General features: G+C 51.5%; 2 protein-coding genes across 6 annotated transcripts in view; one reads left to right on the top strand and one right to left on the bottom strand.

Annotated features, from left to right (window-relative positions):
• Positions 1-18,700, bottom strand: part of miga2 (mitoguardin 2) — a 532,313-nt gene that overhangs the window by 220,224 nt on the left and 293,389 nt on the right. The window lies entirely within an intron of this gene.
• ntng2b (netrin g2b) overlaps positions 1-18,700 on the top strand; it is a 76,385-nt gene that overhangs the window by 44,932 nt on the left and 12,753 nt on the right. For all 3 annotated transcript variants that reach the window (XM_051931610.1, XM_051931609.1, XM_028809066.2), the window contains exon 5: positions 551-577. In XM_051931610.1, the coding sequence (XP_051787570.1) occupies positions 551-577 (27 nt within the window). The remainder of the gene's footprint in view (positions 1-550; positions 578-18,700) is intronic.

Below are 18,700 nucleotides of genomic sequence, written 5' to 3'. Positions count from 1 at the left end.
AAAAGAGAGAAAGGGAAAAAAAATCTAGGACAGGCCTCCCTGAGGAGGAACAAAGGCGCATCTCGAACGCGGCAGCGGATCTTTCTGGATTCGGATTTTCAAAATAAAAATTCCTCCAAAACTTGCAAATCAGATGCGACTCGGCGTCTCATTAATGAAGTGAGTGAAGTGAGTGACAGTGATGGGCAGCTGAAGTCGACGGGGACGCGCCTGCCTGGGGCAGCCTGCCGGCTGACTGCCTGCTACAAGCCGAGCTCTGCGGGTGCCAGCGGGAAGCCTGGGGTGGCACTTCACTCACAATAAGGTATTAGCTGAGAAAGGCGCTATATTAAAGAGTGCATGATGGGCAGCAAACCGCACCTCCAGTAGATCCCACTGCTGACACCTGTGACAATTCAGATGGCATAAGACGAAGCCCAATGGCAGTTGGGCACATTTTGTTCCACAGGGTGTCACTCAGGTCCACATATGCCAGTAGTAGGAGATAGTGGGTGGCACTGAGGCCCTGGGCACCAGCGTGCTTTGACCGCCTTGTCTTTGTTTCTTGCAGGTGCGGCTGCTGGATCGGCGCTGGGCAGTAAGTAACTGACTTTTGGAATCTCCCGAGAGTGTACTGGTGGTCCATCCTGCATGAGCGCCCGTTGTCATGCCCTTCACGCTGTGTCTAAGTCATCATGAACATTTATTTATTTATTTATTTATTCGTTTGCTTGTTTCTAATTTATTTCATTTTCATCTTCTTTTGGCACAAAACAATTTTTCCACAGTTTCTATTCCTGACACTCCTGGCATCCGGGTTGGGGTGCCAGTGAGTTTGCTTTGGCAGACTGGTTAAGGCGACTCTTGTGCTCCAATACAACGTGAGCAGGGTGGGTGTTGTGGCATGCAGGGTGGGTGTTGTCACAGAATGGGCTCTGCCAGCACGCCTGACCCCGGACGCACAAATGCCAGTCGGTCATAACGCTGCCCTGCTGATCTGTAGCTCTCCTCAAATGGCAGTGGCAAATGTGAGTCGAGTTCAATCAGCGAAATGTGGCACGATAAGATCTGAGCGCGCGGAGGAACGGCACTTGAGAGCGGCCCTGTCGTGTTACATTTGGGTAAAAGGCTTTACGTGTCAACTGCGGGCTGCCTCTACCTGACGAGGCGGATGGCGCTAAAGTGCCAACTTCAGTAGTCACACAGAAGCAGCGCTTAGAGAGACCCCCTTGAATGGCCTCCTGCCCTCACAGTGCCCCCTCCTGAGCTGGGCACACGTTCTCGTTTTGGGACGTCTCGGGACCTCGTGACAGGACCCCCCATCTCTGATTATTCCGTGTGCCATGATGAGGCTGAGACCTGCTGGCTCCTTTTACTTTCAGCTGGGTGTCTAACTGGGTGGGCGTTATGACACGGAGGGTCCTGTGCGGATTATGATAAAGAGGACCCCCCGATGGTATATTTTTATGCATGTTAGGATAAAGACCCTTTTTCCTAATTATTCCCTCCTATGTATTATGATGAAGGGACCCCCTTGCTGGGGTATTGAGAGAATATTTTCCCATGTGTGTCACGTTGAAGGCCCCCCTTTACTAAACGTTCTGTCATAGGTCACCTTTTCCGAGGTTTTCATTCCCAATTCGATACGTTTATCTGCGGGACACCCCTTTGTCTGGCTTCCCTTTCCTAATCATTCATTCCTGTAGTTACGCTATGGTGGTCTCACCGCCTCGTTTTATATTTCAATGGGTGTCATGATCAAGGGGCCCCCGGAATTACGACAGCATATGCGTTATGGTGAAGGGGTCACCTTTCCCGAGCGGACCCCCCTCTTCCATCTTATATTTGAACAGAGTGTGTGTGTTGATGGAGTTTTCAGTCCCATTTAATGTGTAATATTATTAAGGGGTCACATTTCCAGTTTTTCATTTATATATGCATTACGGACACAGGGTGGTCTTGTAGACTTTAGGCCAGTCTGTGTATTTCTTAATCATTTATTGCCACTCATATGATGGAGGGACCCCCTTTGTGATATTACGATACTGCCTGCCTCCTATCACTTTGCTTGTGTGTCACGTTAACAAGCCCCCCTTTACTAAACAGGGGGTGTCCTGTCCTAGGTGGTAATTCCTGTTCATGTGATGTACTCTCAGTGCTGTGTTTTCTGGGTTGTGCTACGGTGGTCTCACTGCCTCGTTGTATACTCAGCCCCCAGAAGTACAACAGATTATGACACGGTGGTCCCCTTTTCCTGAGCGTCGGTGTGCTGGTCTCCTTATTCACTCCCAGTGGTCCCATTTTCTGTTTTTCGTTCTCTTCGTGACCCCTTTATTTTTTATTCTCATGCCTATCCTGAAGAAGGCCCCCCCTTTCCTAATCATTCATTCCTGTGTATTGAGAATCATAATGGAGGACTGTCCCCCCCCCTGATATTATGTGTCGGTGGATATTGAGATTGCGGTGGGCTGGCACCCTGCCCGGGGGTTTGTTCCTGCCTTGCGCCCAGCGTTGGCTCCAGCAGACCCCCGTGACCCTGTGTTGTTGGATAATCGATAGATGGATGGACATTGAGATCAGCTGTTTTCACTGACACCCCCCCGGCTGATATGATGAATTGGCCCCCCTGTTCTAACACTTTGTATTATAAAGGACAGGTTGTCCCTTCCTAAGTTTTTGTTCAGTGAAGATGTTCTTCATTTTTGTATTCTTGTGGATTGCAGATGAAGGCCCCCCCTTTCCTAATTATTCACCCCCCCTTGCTGTTTCTTATGATTCTGCATATATTATGATAAAGCAGCCTTGCCGCCTCCGTTTATACTTCCATAATGCGTTGAGATAAAGAAGACAGAAGGGTCACCGTTCCTGATGTCTCCATTTTATATTCCAGTCTTTACTTAAAGACCCCAAAAGAGAAGAGATGGCGGCTCGTTCATCAGCCTCTTAGGGTTGACCGCCACGCTTACCTTCGCTCTTCATGGGCCAACAGGAGGAGAATCACACGGCCGTGGAGTCCCTGGTCTGAGTGCTGACGGGCCATTCTGGGTCATGTGATTGAAACAGGTGGTCCCATCTGCCCCTTCTGGAGACCTCACGGGGTGGGTCCTGGTGCAGGTGACTTTCCTCCTCATAGAGAGGACAGCCCACTATGTGAGCCCCTCGGTGTCGGGGTGAACTGTGACTCCACACATCATGTGTCTCAGCGGAGAGACCCCTTCATGGTTTGATGTTTTTCTGGATAGTTTTTCCATGAGAGGGTCTTCTACCAAACTTTGGACCGCTGGCCCCCCTCGCACAGAGAGCACTTGTACTGTGGCCTTGTCTCCACTTCACATTGTCCCGAATGTTTCCTTGGTGAAGATATCAGACCACACATCCATCGCCGAGGCTGTGAGTAGGATAACATAATCTTACCTTCTTCTCGATGCTGTGGTGTGCATTTGGGGTCCTGCTCAAAGGCGCTACCTGACCATAAACTGGTGACGTTCAGCTTATTTATTAAAGACCACCTCACTGAACCCTTCTGAGATTTCTTCATGTGTGACATCAGCCTGGCCAGAGTTTTCCTCCTGCCTCCTACTCACATGTTGACCATAAAGTAATCCGCTCATCACCTGTAATGTCATCTGTCCCAGCTCCCATTCCTTCTCATATGTGCTCCTCCAGATGTTTCCTTTTCTTAAGGTTTTGCTCTTCTTGCTAGTGCCATATAGCAGACCTCTCCTCCCAATTTTCACGTTAATAGAACAATATGAGGCTGCCTAGCGTGGGGTCCACCCGCCTTATTTATCATCCAGCTCCCTACCAGGATCTTGTCCTACTCGGGTGGCACCATCTTCTGCTAGTGGTGGCCTACTTAGTCATTAGTTGTCTGTAATGGAGGACGGCCTCTGCCTACTACTCATACGTCGACAGGAGTTTATCATCAAGATGTTTCCCTTTCTGGTTGGAGTATTGGGGTGGATGTCCATCTTGTTTATCGGCCAGTTCCCTGCCAGGACTTTGTACCACTCAGGTGGATCTTCTTCTGCTCGTGGTGTCCTCCTAAGTCATTAGTCATCTGTAATGGGGGGCTGTCTCTGCCTGGAGTTTCTCTTAAAGAGCTTCCCTCTCCTAGTTTTCCGTTGTTCTCCCAGTTGGTGTATCAGGGGTCTCCCATCCTGTTTATCAGCCAGCCCCTTTCCCGGGTGCCACACTACTTAGGTGTCCTCTTCTCCTTCTCGCAGTGGCCTCCTTCTTCAGTGGCTGGGATGATCCTATCCCTGATGTTCTGCTCTTTTAAAGGCCTGAGTTGGGGGGCAACCCAAATACAAAGACGAGAAGAATCTTCATGGGTCTGGTCGTATAGGAGACCAATGACCAGGTGGAGTTCCCGGCCTGTCGATGGCCACACCAGGACTGTGCAGCGGTCCTGAGTCACATGACTGGAAGACGTGGTCCTGTCTAGTGGCCTCATCCTGGCGCAGGCCCCCCAATCTTTGGCAGTAGAGTGCGGATCACTCACTTTGTGTCCCAGCAGCCATTGCAGTTGTTGTAATCGCAGCACACTCACTGACCCGAGCAGAGCTTGCGTTTCTAACCTAATAACACGTAAAAGTCATAAAGTCACCTCACATGATGTCCACGGAGACGAGCGTGGCCACCCGATTGGCGCTGCCAGCCCCCTGTCCCCTACACGTGCCTCACATTTCATGGGCCTGTCAGATCTGCACTGTTCTTTATGCCACAACGCTACATGACGGCTCGTTCCACTCCGCCATCGTATTGAGGTCGACTTTGTCTCCGTTGAGTGTAAAGATTTGGTTTTGAGAGGGCACAGCTTTTCACTTCCACCATGTGATCAGTTTGATGAAGTCCCTGCCTTGTCACCTGCTGTTTGTCCCCCACTGAGTCCTGAACTTTTGCTCGACTCTTCTCTGTCTCCTTTCAGTCCCGGTAGTCGCTGAGCCTCCAAAGGTGACCACAATGACGACCACGACATCGGTGCAGACTTTAACGACCGAGGCTCCAGGTGGGATATCGACGTATGCCTGGTGGGCAGTAGTTAGTGATGATAGTGACACCCGTTCTGGACAATCTAGTGCCCCCCTTACTCGGGAGTCCATTACACCTGCCAACAACTCACGGCACAGGCCTGGGCACACAGCGGAGGTCCATGATGTGTGGTGTCTGGACAAGGAAATCGCAATACAAGGCCATGTTGTAGTGAAATTGGTGAGGAAACACAAGGAAGAGCTCGACAGGCTTTGTGGTGCCCTCACCATCTCTGTCATAGTCTAAGATGCTACAAAGGGGACACCGGTGGCTGAGTTGTCTTGCACTGTGCTGGTTTTTTGTCTTAGGACACAAGGGGAGAATGGAGGGGAGAAGCGCCCCCCACAGGCCAGGAGGGCCCACTCACTTTGTCCTGTTTCTGTAGGACTGTTGGAGATTTCTGTAATGTCCATCTCTTTGGCCCACATTGTTGGGGTCGTTGTGACATGTGTGGGAGGTTCAGCAGATTCTTATTTGGCTTATGACAATGGCACAACTCGGACCCTTCCTTTTCCCCCTTTTTAGCATTTTAAAATGCTTGTTTGACCCAAATGTGCACTTCTCGAAGTGGCCGCTGGTCAGTTAGCTCTGTTTGCTGGTCTTCCTAACCACAGACTGACATGAGCAGTAAGAATGTGACGCAGTCCGGTGGGCCCTGAGGTGTGCACTTGGGGTCCTGGAGGGTTTACAGAAGGCATCAGCAGAGGAATACGTGGACCTCATGAAACAGCCAAGCAAAGGGGCACAACCAGGATGAGGACCTGACTGGAAACAGGGCCACAGACTTATTAGGAGGGTCCCACCACTGGTATAAAGAGCAAATGCGTCCATCTGTCTTGAGCACCAGCATCACGGACCTCACCGTTTAGAGGACATTCTGCCTTATGATTGTCCGAGCAGCGAAATGAGGCCACAAGCTGCCATGTCACAGTAATAGGATTTGGGATCGGCGTCAGGTGATTGGGCCGGCTGGCGAAGACGGCTTTTATTTTTAGTTTGGTTAAGAGGATTTGATGATTAGACAGGAATATGGATGGTGAGCCATAAAGTAGCAGGCCAAGCGTCTCGCTGCCACCTCGCTGATTGCTTACAATTCTTAACAGCAGACGTCACCACCAACGGCTGCCAGGGAACGATGACAATGGGAGGCTGGAGCCGCTCGTCGAGTCGGTGAAGATCTGGAGACCCCACCCCCCCTCGGGGTCACCTTAAGCAGCCCCCCTCTCCACGTCCCTCGTGAAACGACTCACCGCTCACCCAGCTCAGCGCCCGCAGTTCGTTTTCATTTTCTGTCTTTGAGTTTCGTTTCCCAAGCACCTCCACTTGGCAGCAGCCATCTTGCTTATGGTCGCTATGCCTGTTGCTGGTCACGGGACCCCTGGGGCCCTCAGGCTGGCTTACATAAGATGGCAGTGCTCTCCGAGTCTGTGGCCGTCTCTCCGGGTCATCGCTGCCGTTTCTTCTTTAGAGTTTGAGTTTGTTACTCACTGACCTGCCACCATTAACCCTGGTCTAGTCATGTTGTGACATTGAGTGACAGACTGGGAGATCAGAAAGTGACAGATCCAAATAAGCGAAACCGAGATGTCAATGGAAGCCTTTGTTGGTTTGCTGGCATTGAGTCTGCCATTCAGCGACCCGACCGACGAGGTCAGAGACGAGCTAAGGGGTCCAAACCAACGAGACAAACGAACAAAGACAGCAGGGCTACCGAACTTGACGGCTCTCACAGCCGCGCGATGATCGGGACGTGATGAACACGGCGTCAGGGCAAGAACAACGAAAGAACAAAGTCCGAAATGAACAGGACTCATTCTGTCAGGGTTACGTCAATGAAAACCGAATCAGAAATCAGCGTTGGGAGCGAAGCTCAGGCTCGCAATTCCGTTCTGCAGATTTCGAGCACCCAAGGTGAGCTGCTTAACGCAGGACGCCATTTGTTAAAACCGCCGGATTCTTGACGTGCAACTTCTGAAGCCACGGCCCTAGTTACCGAACCTGGCGACAGTACCATAATATGGCAGCAAAGTATAAAGACTGCAAGAGACGCGCTCTGAGAAACAGATAATCGATTGTCTGTGCCCCCCCCCCAAAATAAATAAAACAACACAAATACGACTTACTGTCCACGCGAAAAAATGTAAATGTTTTAAAATCCCCTTTCATAAAAATGCTGCCCTTATCCCGTCAAACCATCTGCACTGTGACGCCACGCAGCGCCACTTCCTGATCGAACACCAAAGACAGAAACAAAATGGCGGCACCTGCACTGGAAACAAAATGGCGTCACGTCATAACACGAAATATTCTTAAAAACGGTGAAATAATTGATTTCCTCGTGTGTGAAAACCCCGACAAGAAACAAAATGAATGAAGAAGCAAATAAAAACTGAAGACACGCCACGGGCTCGACGCGCCTCTGAGGAGCCCAAAGAATCGACGGTTTGCACACATTTTAATAATTGAAATCCACGAGCTTGGACGGCGACTCCCATGCAGTGCCATCTTAAGTGCCGTCACGTCTATGACATCACAACCTGCGACTTCCTGACAACGAGACATCGCATCATAGCAACGGTGCCTCAAAGTAGCGGCAGCCATAAAATACAAAATGGCGTTCGGTCCACGTTAGATAAACTCAAAATATGTAAGGCAAGTACAAAAATATTATCGAGGAGCCTGGAGAAAAGGAATTTCATTGTAGTTGACGACAGAATGTTCCACAGTTGTTTACTTTGTTAAAATTCACGAGTTTGGGACGATGTGAGCGCACCGTGTTCTCTCGTAGACGGAGCGATAAGGACCAGCAGGGACGTCAAAGCCGAAAGTCAAACCGAATCAACTCGATAAGCCAGGAGGGAATATTCATAAATGGAATCTGCACAGATGGGCGACCCTGATGACAAAGCGGGCACAGCACGGGCATAGCACGGGCACAGCACAGTCCAAGGAATTCAGGATGACGTCATGAGATAACGGTAAATTGGAACGACTTCTTCAGTTCAAAAGTCACTAAAGTCACATTCGCAATCCTTGGGTCCCAAAGCCCTGAACAGACGGAAACTTTGTAAAAATTCACTCAAGGGTGAGACAAGAAGAAGACACGCAAACGATCATAATGACAAAAAAACATCAGAAAGACGGGAGCGACTCAAAGGTGGCCGAACGTCCAGGAGGGCGGGTAACGGAAGCGACGTCACCTTAAGGACGCAGCGCCAACCTCTGGTTCGGCGGGTAACTACCATCGCTTTAAGCGGCCTGCCATGCCCACACACATGACATGGGGCAACTGGCAAAGCAATTAAGAAAGGCGACTGGACGACGTGGCACGTGGGTCATGTGACGCGCAGAACGTCCGATTATTTTTGGAACTTCGTGTGCTGTTTTTCCAGCGTTTGTCCCCATTGAAGGCCATCGTCCCCACTGTGCCTGAATGACACTAAACATGACGTTTACTCAGCCATCATGACAAACCAAAAGGGGTAAGATTAAAAATATATAGATATGTGGGGGGGACAAGGAGTTCATCCGGTGGCTGCTACTTTAACATGTGATCAAGGGGGACAAAGATGGAAAAATAAAATGGCAGCTGACAACAAGCATCCATGTAATTAACACAAAGAAAGAATTGACGAATACGCATCCGAATCTTATTCTATGGCCCCAGCATCACATCTCGGAATTTGATCCAGGACAAAGTGACAAAATGTGGACACGAGTGACAGCAGGCTTTGTGCCTTAGGGACCAAGTCACCTGAAGTTGTCTTTACCGCTCTGACACTCATCTTTCTGGTCGTTACGATAGCAGCTGACGAGAAGGACTTAAGGGGTCCTCTAGAGTGACTGGGCAGCACATCGTCGTCACAGAACGGCTCAAGACACTGTGACACACACACAGACAGACGGACGGACCGACACACACACCCATCATCGAGACATCAGGGGAGCCTAAAATATGGAGATCAGTCAAAAAGCGCAGGTCAAGATCTGTGATGATCAATCTAAAGTTTTCGCTCCCTAGCGTCTGTTTGGGGGGCACAAAGCAAAAACAGAAGCCGATTCATGACCTCCCTGCTCGGCCAGACGCATTAAGACCCCAAAGTGCGACTGAATCACAAACATGGCTGCCAGCCTCTACACTTGTGTCCTGCAGTAGATGAGCACTCATCTCACCGTGGACAGCTGGCCTCCTCTTTAATGATGTCCCCGTCACGAGTGGTGACAGCCTATCAGCTACAAGAAGAGATGGCAATGGCCAGAAACGGCAAGTCGAGAAAACCCAAAAGTGACAGAGCCGAGCGCAGCAAAGTGAACTCAAAGTGTGACATCACTGGACACGCCCACATGACAAAAATGAAACCTAAAACCATCTGAGTTCCTAACCCTTGAGTATTTATTTATGACAAACACGTGACATCTCTGATCATCAGACAGGACAGTTCAGTGGCGCCCTCTAGTGGCCGATCAGAAAACATTCAGAGCTCAGCAGCTGCCACCAGCCGTCCCAATTCATGCCAGCCCACCTGCCACACGACCCAATTTACTCCTCCTGCCATTTATCATTCCCACCATCAGGTGATCCAAGGAATAGAAAAGTCGGATAGTCGACGGGACGTCGGGGGCTTCACAGAGTGAGAGAATATTCTGTGTGTTTATCACACTGCCAGCATGAAATTAATGAGTCTGCGAGTGAACAAGCGGGTTAATGAATTTGTTTAATTGCCAGAATTAGCGACGACTTAATGAAGTAATTAGTTGGGTCATCAATTCATCGTTCAGAAAGCGAATTCATCCGCCCACGTCAAGAAGCAAATGCACAGCCAACCTGGGGCGCCACATTCATTCATGGTGGGCCAACCAGAGCACCCATCATGAAGTCACACAAGAAGAGGCGGACCAAGATTTGAGCCCACAGCCGTGCCCTCATGCCACCCAGCACACACACACACACACACACAGCTGATTAGTAATTTGGGTCTTTATTGGTCACTCGTGTCTCCAGAGGGCACCTGAGTGACGCCATGGCTCAGCTGCCCGCTGATTAAACCCAACAAAGACAAACTGAATTGCGGTGACTGGCAGTCTGGCACTTTACCAGATTCTCACCCACTGGTGCGCCCTCCAGTCCTGCTGAGACTTATTCACGTCACCCCCAGTGGTTGAAGGTCCCCTTAAAGCTGAAGTCTACATTGGTTTGGTGGGACAGGAGACAAGCTTGACTTTACTGATGTGGGTTCCAGTCCACTGCTGGGCCGGGTTTGTGATGGGCCACCTCTCAAAACTACATGACTGGGCAGTAGGGTACCTCACCTCACCACCTGCAGGTCCTGAAATAAGGGGTGTCCATCTCCATGTCCAGTTGAGCCACTGAGTGACCACCATCCGTACCCTCTAGTGGCCCCCACTACCCACCACTGCTAACAACATACAAATGTGGTGCCAGCCCTCCTTTATGCTTCATTTGGATTTTTAATGAATGGCACGTAAGCAGGTCCAGCTCTAGAGCCCCCAAATATTATGCTGAGGCCACCCACCCACACGGTCACTTGCTGGGTTTTTAGGACTTTATCACACCACCTCACACTGGCATTCTAGATGTCCCCTCATCATTTTCCACTTCCTGGGACCCCCGGGCTCAACATGCAGTTCCTGTGCAGTTTGCACTTTCATCCCAAACATGAAACCATGAGCTATAATGTGTGCCCTGTGATGGACTGGCATCCCACCCCAAGCTGGTACCCACCTTAGAGTTGATGCGGCCAGACCTGAAAATGGGAGGCTGAGCAGCCAATACATGCAGGCCCAGCAGCAGGCCGCTCCTCGCTGAAGGCCGCACACATGCCGCTTTGATCCTGATTAAAGGGGGGCTGGCATTTACAAACCTTGAGCGGCTGGCAGATGGGACCCAGGGGGTGGGCCGCGTTTATACAATATGATTAAATCCGCACAGCTCAGCCCCTCAGGCCCGCTGCGTTGCTCCGCTCTGATCGTCTCCCTTTCTTCTGCAGCCCCGTCCATCACGTGGTCGGTGCCAGGCGGGCTTAGCTGCACATGCAAGCGCCAGATGTTGTGGCACCACACACACAAAGGCCCTGAAAGCGGGCACCACAGCGTCAGCACTGCCCCTTGAAACTCTAATAACATTTCATTATTGCTGAGTGTCCTCATTTATATGGCTGAGCCATGTAGGTTGGGCAGCCACCCCATGACTTTATGTAGCGCCTTTCCATGAAGGGCCCCATTATGTTATGCTGTGGACTTACAGAATGGATGTTACCGTATTCTGACAGCAGGACCACCAGCCACTGGTGAGGCGAAGCTCAGTCCTTTACCAGCACTGAGGTGTGCCATGGCTGATGACAGTTTGTATTTGTGCCTGGCATTAATTGGGATTTGCTTGGACGGATGTGCCCTGCGTTTCTCCCAATTACCTCTCGGGTGCCCCTCGTACCCAACATCATTTTCAGGTAGAATTGAACTGAATTGCTTGACAGAACGTAATGGGAGTGCAGCAGCATGGGCACCACAAGACGTCAGCCCCTCACCACCCTGGAACCAATAGATGGCCCTTTGTCTTATGTAGCGCCTTTACTAGCAGGTAGAGCCACAATACACTAACACTTAAGTAAAGACCACTGAACTCCAGAGCAGACCCCTGAACTTGACAGCTTAAGGAGTTAATGGGTGGCATGCGGCCTAAATGGCCTGCTCTCATCTGTCACACATTAGAACTGCGATATGCCATGGTGGGTGTGGCTTCACCCTGCCCCGCCCCTAACATGACCCTTCAGGTGGCTCTCGGCCCCCCTCGACCCCCCTCGACCCCCAAAGCTCACCATCTCTGCCTTTCCAGAAGTTCTTGTCCACAGATTCTCTCCCAGAGGTTGTCCAGGCGGACCCCAGTCCGGTGTCATAAGGTGTGTTTAATGGCAGCGTGTGCCATGCAGTGAACAGAATCTAACACGGCAGATGTGGAGGCGGACCCCCTTAAAGAGGTTAACATGGGGGGTGACCCACTTTACAAACAACACTCCAGAATAAATAACAGCTAAGAGTGAAAGGCGAGCCTCACTATGCAGCAGGACTGGCACTGCGTGTCATCGTGTGTGACCCCGAGTCAAGTGCCATCGATTTATTGCCACTCCAGTCCAGACAGACGTATATTTAATTATCTTTAATGATTTCACTGATGGTTCCAGCCGCTGCATTTGCATATCCGTCCTTTTCCGTGTCTGTGACAGTCAGTGTGTGACGCGTGCGAGTGTTCAAGTTACACACACATCAGGTGACCTGTGATGTCACAAACTCCTGATGGGGGCACACTCAGGGTCACTTGGGGACTGCGCTAGCAGCCTCATGTTCCTGTATGGTGACGTCTCCATGGCGAGGGTCCTTTTAGGAAGTGGTGGGGTCCAGCTTCATGACGCAGGCGCCTCATAATTAATAAGCACGAGTGGTCCGCACAGGACAAAGTGAGGACTTCAAGATCAGGTGGCCGGCACTGGCCGAGTGGCCCGTTCTCGTCAAAAATGAACGGAAAAATGAAAAACGCAGCCAGCCAGCCAGCCAGCCGGGACCCACGGAGTGAGGAGGGCGGTGGGCTTTCTGGTGGTTGAGTCGGGTCTCATGGTCACAATCCTAAGGTGGGCTTGATGATGCTCTGCTTAGACCTTGTAACGATCACAGCTGGCAGCCATTTTGCTAAGCTATGAGAAGAAACGTCTCATCTGCTGATGCCTCGTAAGCTCAGGACACCAAGCCGATGGGGGGGTTCAGATTTGAGACACTAAAGGAGTTTTCTTCTCCAATGCAACCAGAAACCACGACGGCTGTCCTGAGTGAATCACCGCAGGCCACAGTGAGCGAATCAGACACCAAAAAAGACGAGAAGAGGGAAGAAGAAGAGAAGGCTGAGGAACGAGTGAGTAACGTGGAGGAAGAAAAGAGGAACGAGGAGGAGGAGGAAAAGAAGAAGGAGCTGGAGGAGCGAGAAAAAGACAAAGAAGGTGGGGAAATCCTGGCAGCTCACCTCCTGCCATCTCGCCGTACTGTAGATCCGATGTCTCCCACCTCCACTTCTGCTTCCTTGATGTTGTCTTCAGCCCACCCTGCCACTCTGATTGTCTCGCGCCAGTCCTGATGGTTTATGAGGCCCGTCCCACACTGTAGAGCAGACGTTTCACAACTTGACTTCCTCGATGTCGTCTTGTGCCCATCCTGCCACTCTGATGGTTTATGAGATCTGATGTCTCCCACCACCACTTCCGCTTCCTCGATGCGCCTTTCATTGTCTCGTAGGATGAATGGCCGGGAGGGGGAGGGGCTTATTAATCTCCCTAATCTCGATGGCTTTGGTGTTGGTGGAAGTCACCTGAACTGGTGACCTCATCAGAGTTGTCATAAAGACAATCGTGGACTCGCTAAATCAGTCCAAGGAGTCACCCCGATGAACCATCTCCATGCCATCAGGTTTTTTCCAATTTCTATTTCCAAACGTTTTGCCGACGCCTTTCTCCTCAACCCAGACTGTTTGGTACAAGAAGAGCCTCAAGTATCGTAAATGGCTGGCGTTGGTGTGTGATGCCCGCCTCCCCCCGTGCCCACACTGGACACAGCCGGCCTCAGTTTAGGATGAGGAAGCTCAAGTGGGAGCCATAGGGGCGTTTTGTGCGCCTCGTCTCACTTGTTGTATCGTTGGTCTCGTTTCCTTACTAAATGAGCGGGTCGAGCATTTCGGGATTTCCGAGGACCACCCTGAGACCTCCAGAGTCGGTGTCATCGCTCCGCTACTTCATTGACGGCCCTGCTTTTGAAGTTTGGGGGAGGGGCCCGTCACCCTCGAGTCCCGCTGCCCACCTGAGGCTGCGCCCATTCCTCTGGAGGGTCTCGGTGATCTTAGCACTTCACGTTGCAGATTGAGGGGGCTGTTTCAGGGTCGACTTGAACTTTATGTTGAATAAAAAACGAGTTGGAAAGAAGAAGAAGTTTTTACATTTTTGAACAGAATTCCTGACGGCTTTAAAACAAAGAACGTGTCTTAAAATATTTAAAAACATGAAGATACTGGAATACTGGATGTGACAACACTTCCACTTAAAATGTCACTGGGTGGCGGGTCTCTAGAATGACAAGCCCCGAAAATGAAATGACTTGCAAGGCACAGACCTGCAAATGATGAAGAGCGCCTCATGGTGTCCAAAAGCTGCAATAGCAGAACCCGCGCTCAGTGGCACCTCGATGGGCCATTTTATCAGACGTGGCAGCCCAGGGCTCGGTACACCCAGTACTGAAAATCCCAAGCATGGCCAGGGGTCCACACCCGAGTCTAAGGGGCATCACTAGCATGTCGTCCTAGGTGGGCAACTAAATGCCAAAAGGAGTGCAAACTTTTCATTGGCTGGGCAGAAGACCCTATACAGTCCCCACCCACCTGTAGCCACACCCCATTTTATTTATAGCGCCTTGCCCTCACGGTTATGTCTAGTTGGAGGGTATGAAGACCATCAGTATGTCTGGCTGATCCCCTCTGCTCCGACGGTTTTGTTCTCGTTTCACCAACGCCAGGCTAAGACCTCCCTGCCGATGTTTTGTCCCACAGCTCTCCTGCCACCATCTAACGTCCTTTCCATCTTTTCTTCCTCCCAAATTATTCCTCCCAGAACGTAAAACAAGCGCAGCGCCAACTCCGTCACCATCTCCACCTCCATCTCCTAAAGAGAAGTCACCGTCACCTTCCCCAGAGGCGGCTGTAGAAGGTAAGACTGAGAAATGTGGGGGACGGCTGGATGTTGGTTTTGATGCCCGACTCCAAGTGGCAGGTGTTTGTGTCACAAGGCCACCTTGTAGCTCAAATGATATTCACTGAGACCCCCCAACAGCATCTGCCCTTACAGGTGCCACCTTTGTGTCCATTCCCCGGCCAGAAGTGCACCAATCATTCTGAGAGAGTAGCCAGCCGCTTCCTGTCTCACTCAGGCTTGGCACACCACTGCACTCAACTGGCACCGATAGCAGAGGTCCATTTATTTGCTTATTTCCATTCCAAGTGGCCCTCAGGAGAACTTCTGCCGGTGCCAGGTGGGCAGCACCCACGGTCCTCCAGTTTGAATATGATTAAAAAGGCCAGCGGCCGCGGTCACCTTGTGACTCTGATGACTCCGGAGAAAATCAAAGGAGGACGATGCCACTCGGGCAGCATCAGCATCCGGCCGGCGTGCAGTTTGCGAAGGTCAGTTTTGCCGGCTTTGAGTAATGAGGATGGATGGATTTGGGACAGGCCAGCGATTTTAATCCCCCCGAGACGGAGCGAGGAGACAAGGCTCCTTGACGAAGTAATCCCCTTCTCCTGCCATGCTGGAGCTCGTGTGTGCGGGTTGGGCGTGTGAGGCATGGCATCGATCCACCGAGAATCGAGCGTCCAGTGTGCTCCCTAATGCCCCTTAGTGGTGATTCCTTGACATGCCCTGTGCCAACGCCGATTTCTCTACATTCCATTTTGCACGTCGTCTTTGGTCCCCAGAGGTTCTTTCCCCCCTTGGCAGTTGGCACAGGTTCCCGTCTGGTAAGATTCTCAGGCTCCTCACTCACTTTTATAATCGCCGGAGAGTTCTGTCCTCGACGTGTTTTAGCCGACCTCGCTCTGCCACAGTGAGGTGGATGATTGACAGGCGGACCTCAAAGTCCACCCACCCGCTACCCGTGAGGCTTTTCTGGTTGTATATAGCGCCTTTCAGATTGCACAGTTGTTTCACCTTTCTCTTTATACTGAGTTCTGGTCTGAAAAGTGCGGGGGGCACAAAGGAGCCCACGCCAATCCAGTCTTTGGACTGCACGGGCACTGCAGGCCATTTAGTGTGGAGGATGACATCACACACTCAGGGTCACACAGGGACCCCCACACTTACAACACAACGCCATGGCCACTAGGGGGTCCCAGGGGTCTCTGTATTACCATCACTGTAAGCAGCCTGGACAGTGCGTGGGCCGAGGGTCCGTAATGTGAATTATTAAGGGGGCGGCTAATAAAGACCAGGGGGTTCAAACATCCCGCTTGTTCTGGGGACAGTAACAGGATGAGATGGGTGGGTGACTTTTGACACGGGTGTCACCTGGTGTGGCAACACTGCCACTCATTGACAATCCACATGGAGAACACATCATCGTCTCGTGGTGTGTGCCACACTGAGCAGGACGTGTGCCATCTTTGGTGCAGTGAGGGGTCCGAGCTCTCTTGTTTCTCCTCCTGCTTCACGCTGACATGTGTAGTCCAAGGTTCAAGTTGGGCTTCTTCTGCTCCCTTCAGGCTGGCATCCTTGTCACCTCAGGACACGCCACTGCACCTCCAGCCCCATCAAGCACTCAGTTTCTGAGGCAAACAACATTTTGGTCCCAAACCCGAAGTGTTATGGGGTGTCACCGTGACCTGTCACCTCATCTTCTTGACCTTTTCAGTTTGCTGAAAGGCACTATATAAAATATCTGCTGTCCCCACACTTGGCCCTACAAACAAGAAGTGACCCACCATTGGCCTGGAGCTTGTTGTGTCCGGTGGTGACCCCGACTTTACTGGTTCAGGCCGGTTCATGACGTTCAGGGAAGCTTCTTTTTGGTTGAAGTTACCTGCGGGGGGCGCCACTCACAGATGAGGACGTGAGGGGGCTGCCACCCTGAGTGGGTATGAGCGGGTCTTGTTTCCCTCTAAGTCCTTGGTGGCCACGGCTTCTGCTCCCTCTTGATTCTGGTCGACTTAAGACTGGCACCCTTGTCACAGCAAAATCCTGGTATGGAAGAAGTGGGCATCCAGAGGAAGGCCAGGTCATGTCATGTTCAGGTTTGGGTGGATGTCCCCGACCCCATGGGCAACACCTGGGCATGCTGCCCACTTAGAACTGAGCCTGGCACAGACTGGAGCTGCAGGTGAACACAAACCTTCCTGTTGTCCTCCTCGTGGCTCAGATGTAACGGAGGCGAGCACTCGTGTTATAATGCCAGCAGAGCGCACAGTGACACCAAGTGAGCCCTGAGCCAGTGACATTCGTATACAGCGATGACCCGCAGTGCCACTTCCACTTCACTGCCCCCTGAGCAACACTGCCCCTGGTGGCCTCTGGGCACTCTGCACCTACTTAGTCATTCCTGCCCACTGCAATCCTACCCTCCCCACCGATACAATGGGACAGGACTGAGGGGACACCGGCACCCTGGCAGTGCCCTCCTCTTTTCACGTTTGAAAATCTGTTTGCGTGTGTCGGCCATCCTGAGATTGTGCAGCCAATGCGCTGATCTGTGGTGGCTTGTCTTTATATGGCCTAAACAATGTGACACATCACCTCCTGCAGGTGACAATTCAAGAGCTTTGGCCCCAGCCTTTAAGTGCCAGGCCCCATTGTGCCCACTCACTCCTTCAAGCACATTACAACTACATGTGTGCCAAGGTGACACTTGACTGTGTGGTTGATGGCTGTCAGTCTCTGCTTCTGTTCTCTTTTACTGGACTTCATCTTATTGTCCATGTTGTCCACTTTCTACCATCCAAATGGCCGCTGTGTTGCTGGCACACTTGCATTGCCCCGTGTTTGGCATCAAGTGGCAGAAGCACTGCTCCAGTCTATGGATCTAACTGCCATCCCTGCCCATTGAGCTACAAGTCAGAGCGCCAAGCAGAAAAAGCAGACCTGCCACTTGTGGACTGTGGGCATGATGGGGCATGTGTGTGTGTGTGTGTGTGTGTGTGCCTATGTGTGTGCCTGCTGTTCCGTCCCACTGATCACAACTTTGTCTCCGCTGTGCAGCCCCTCCAACACCCACAGCCAGGCACTCTGCTCACTCTTCTGGAGGGAAACACTCCAAGTCAGGTACCCGCTGTGCTTTAGCCTCCCTAACACAAACGCTGCGCCCACGTGCTTGGGCATCTTGAGACCTCAGAGTACCTGACATATTACAGCGCTGCCCCCTACAGGTCCTCACATGGTATGGTGCAGCACAATCCCACTCCCAGATCCTCGTCCTCCCACACTGTAGTGCTGCCCTCTGCTGGACCCCATTGGCCCATCTGCCTCACTGCCCCCAGCATGTCTTCACCTGTTAGACCCTCCACCCCACCCCCATGTCACATGCCACCCCTTCCCTGCCAGTTCTTGACCACTACAGTGTCACCCAAACCCAATCACCGAATCCTTCCCTTGATGTAGTGCCATTCTGTGACAGTAGGGGGCAGCCTCGTACCTTCTTGAGAGCTGAAGACTCCCATCGTGCCCCCCAAAGCCATCTACATGACCACTGAATTGGTGAGATGAGTCCAGCTCCAGTTTTTAGGGGTCGTCCCTACTGGCCCTGGTGGTCCTGCCCATCTCTATGGTGCCCCCTTTTAAAGCCCTGGAAGGTTCACTTTGAGGTCAAAGGTCACGCGCGGCCTACCTGTCTGGGCACTGAAGGAGCTGACGGCTGTTCCAGAAGCATCTCAGACTCTCGTCTGCTTTATCCTGTCCAGTATGGCACAGCTTTGGCACACTTGTTTAACGACCCAGAGGTGCCACGTTCAAACTGCTTCTATTATTGTGAGCAGGGTGGCAGCCTTCTGGATGTTCTAAATTGATGACTGCCTAGATGGTGGCTTCTCGCCACAAAGATAAGTTGGCAGTGCCACATATCAGTGTGCTGAGTAAATTGACAGCCACAAACCAGATGA

This window comes from Erpetoichthys calabaricus, chromosome 9 (assembly GCF_900747795.2).
Source record: "Erpetoichthys calabaricus chromosome 9, fErpCal1.3, whole genome shotgun sequence".
Taxonomy (NCBI): Eukaryota; Metazoa; Chordata; class Cladistia; order Polypteriformes; family Polypteridae; genus Erpetoichthys; species Erpetoichthys calabaricus.
Note: the sequence above shows the minus strand (reverse complement) of the source record. Positions and strands in the feature narration are given on the sequence as shown.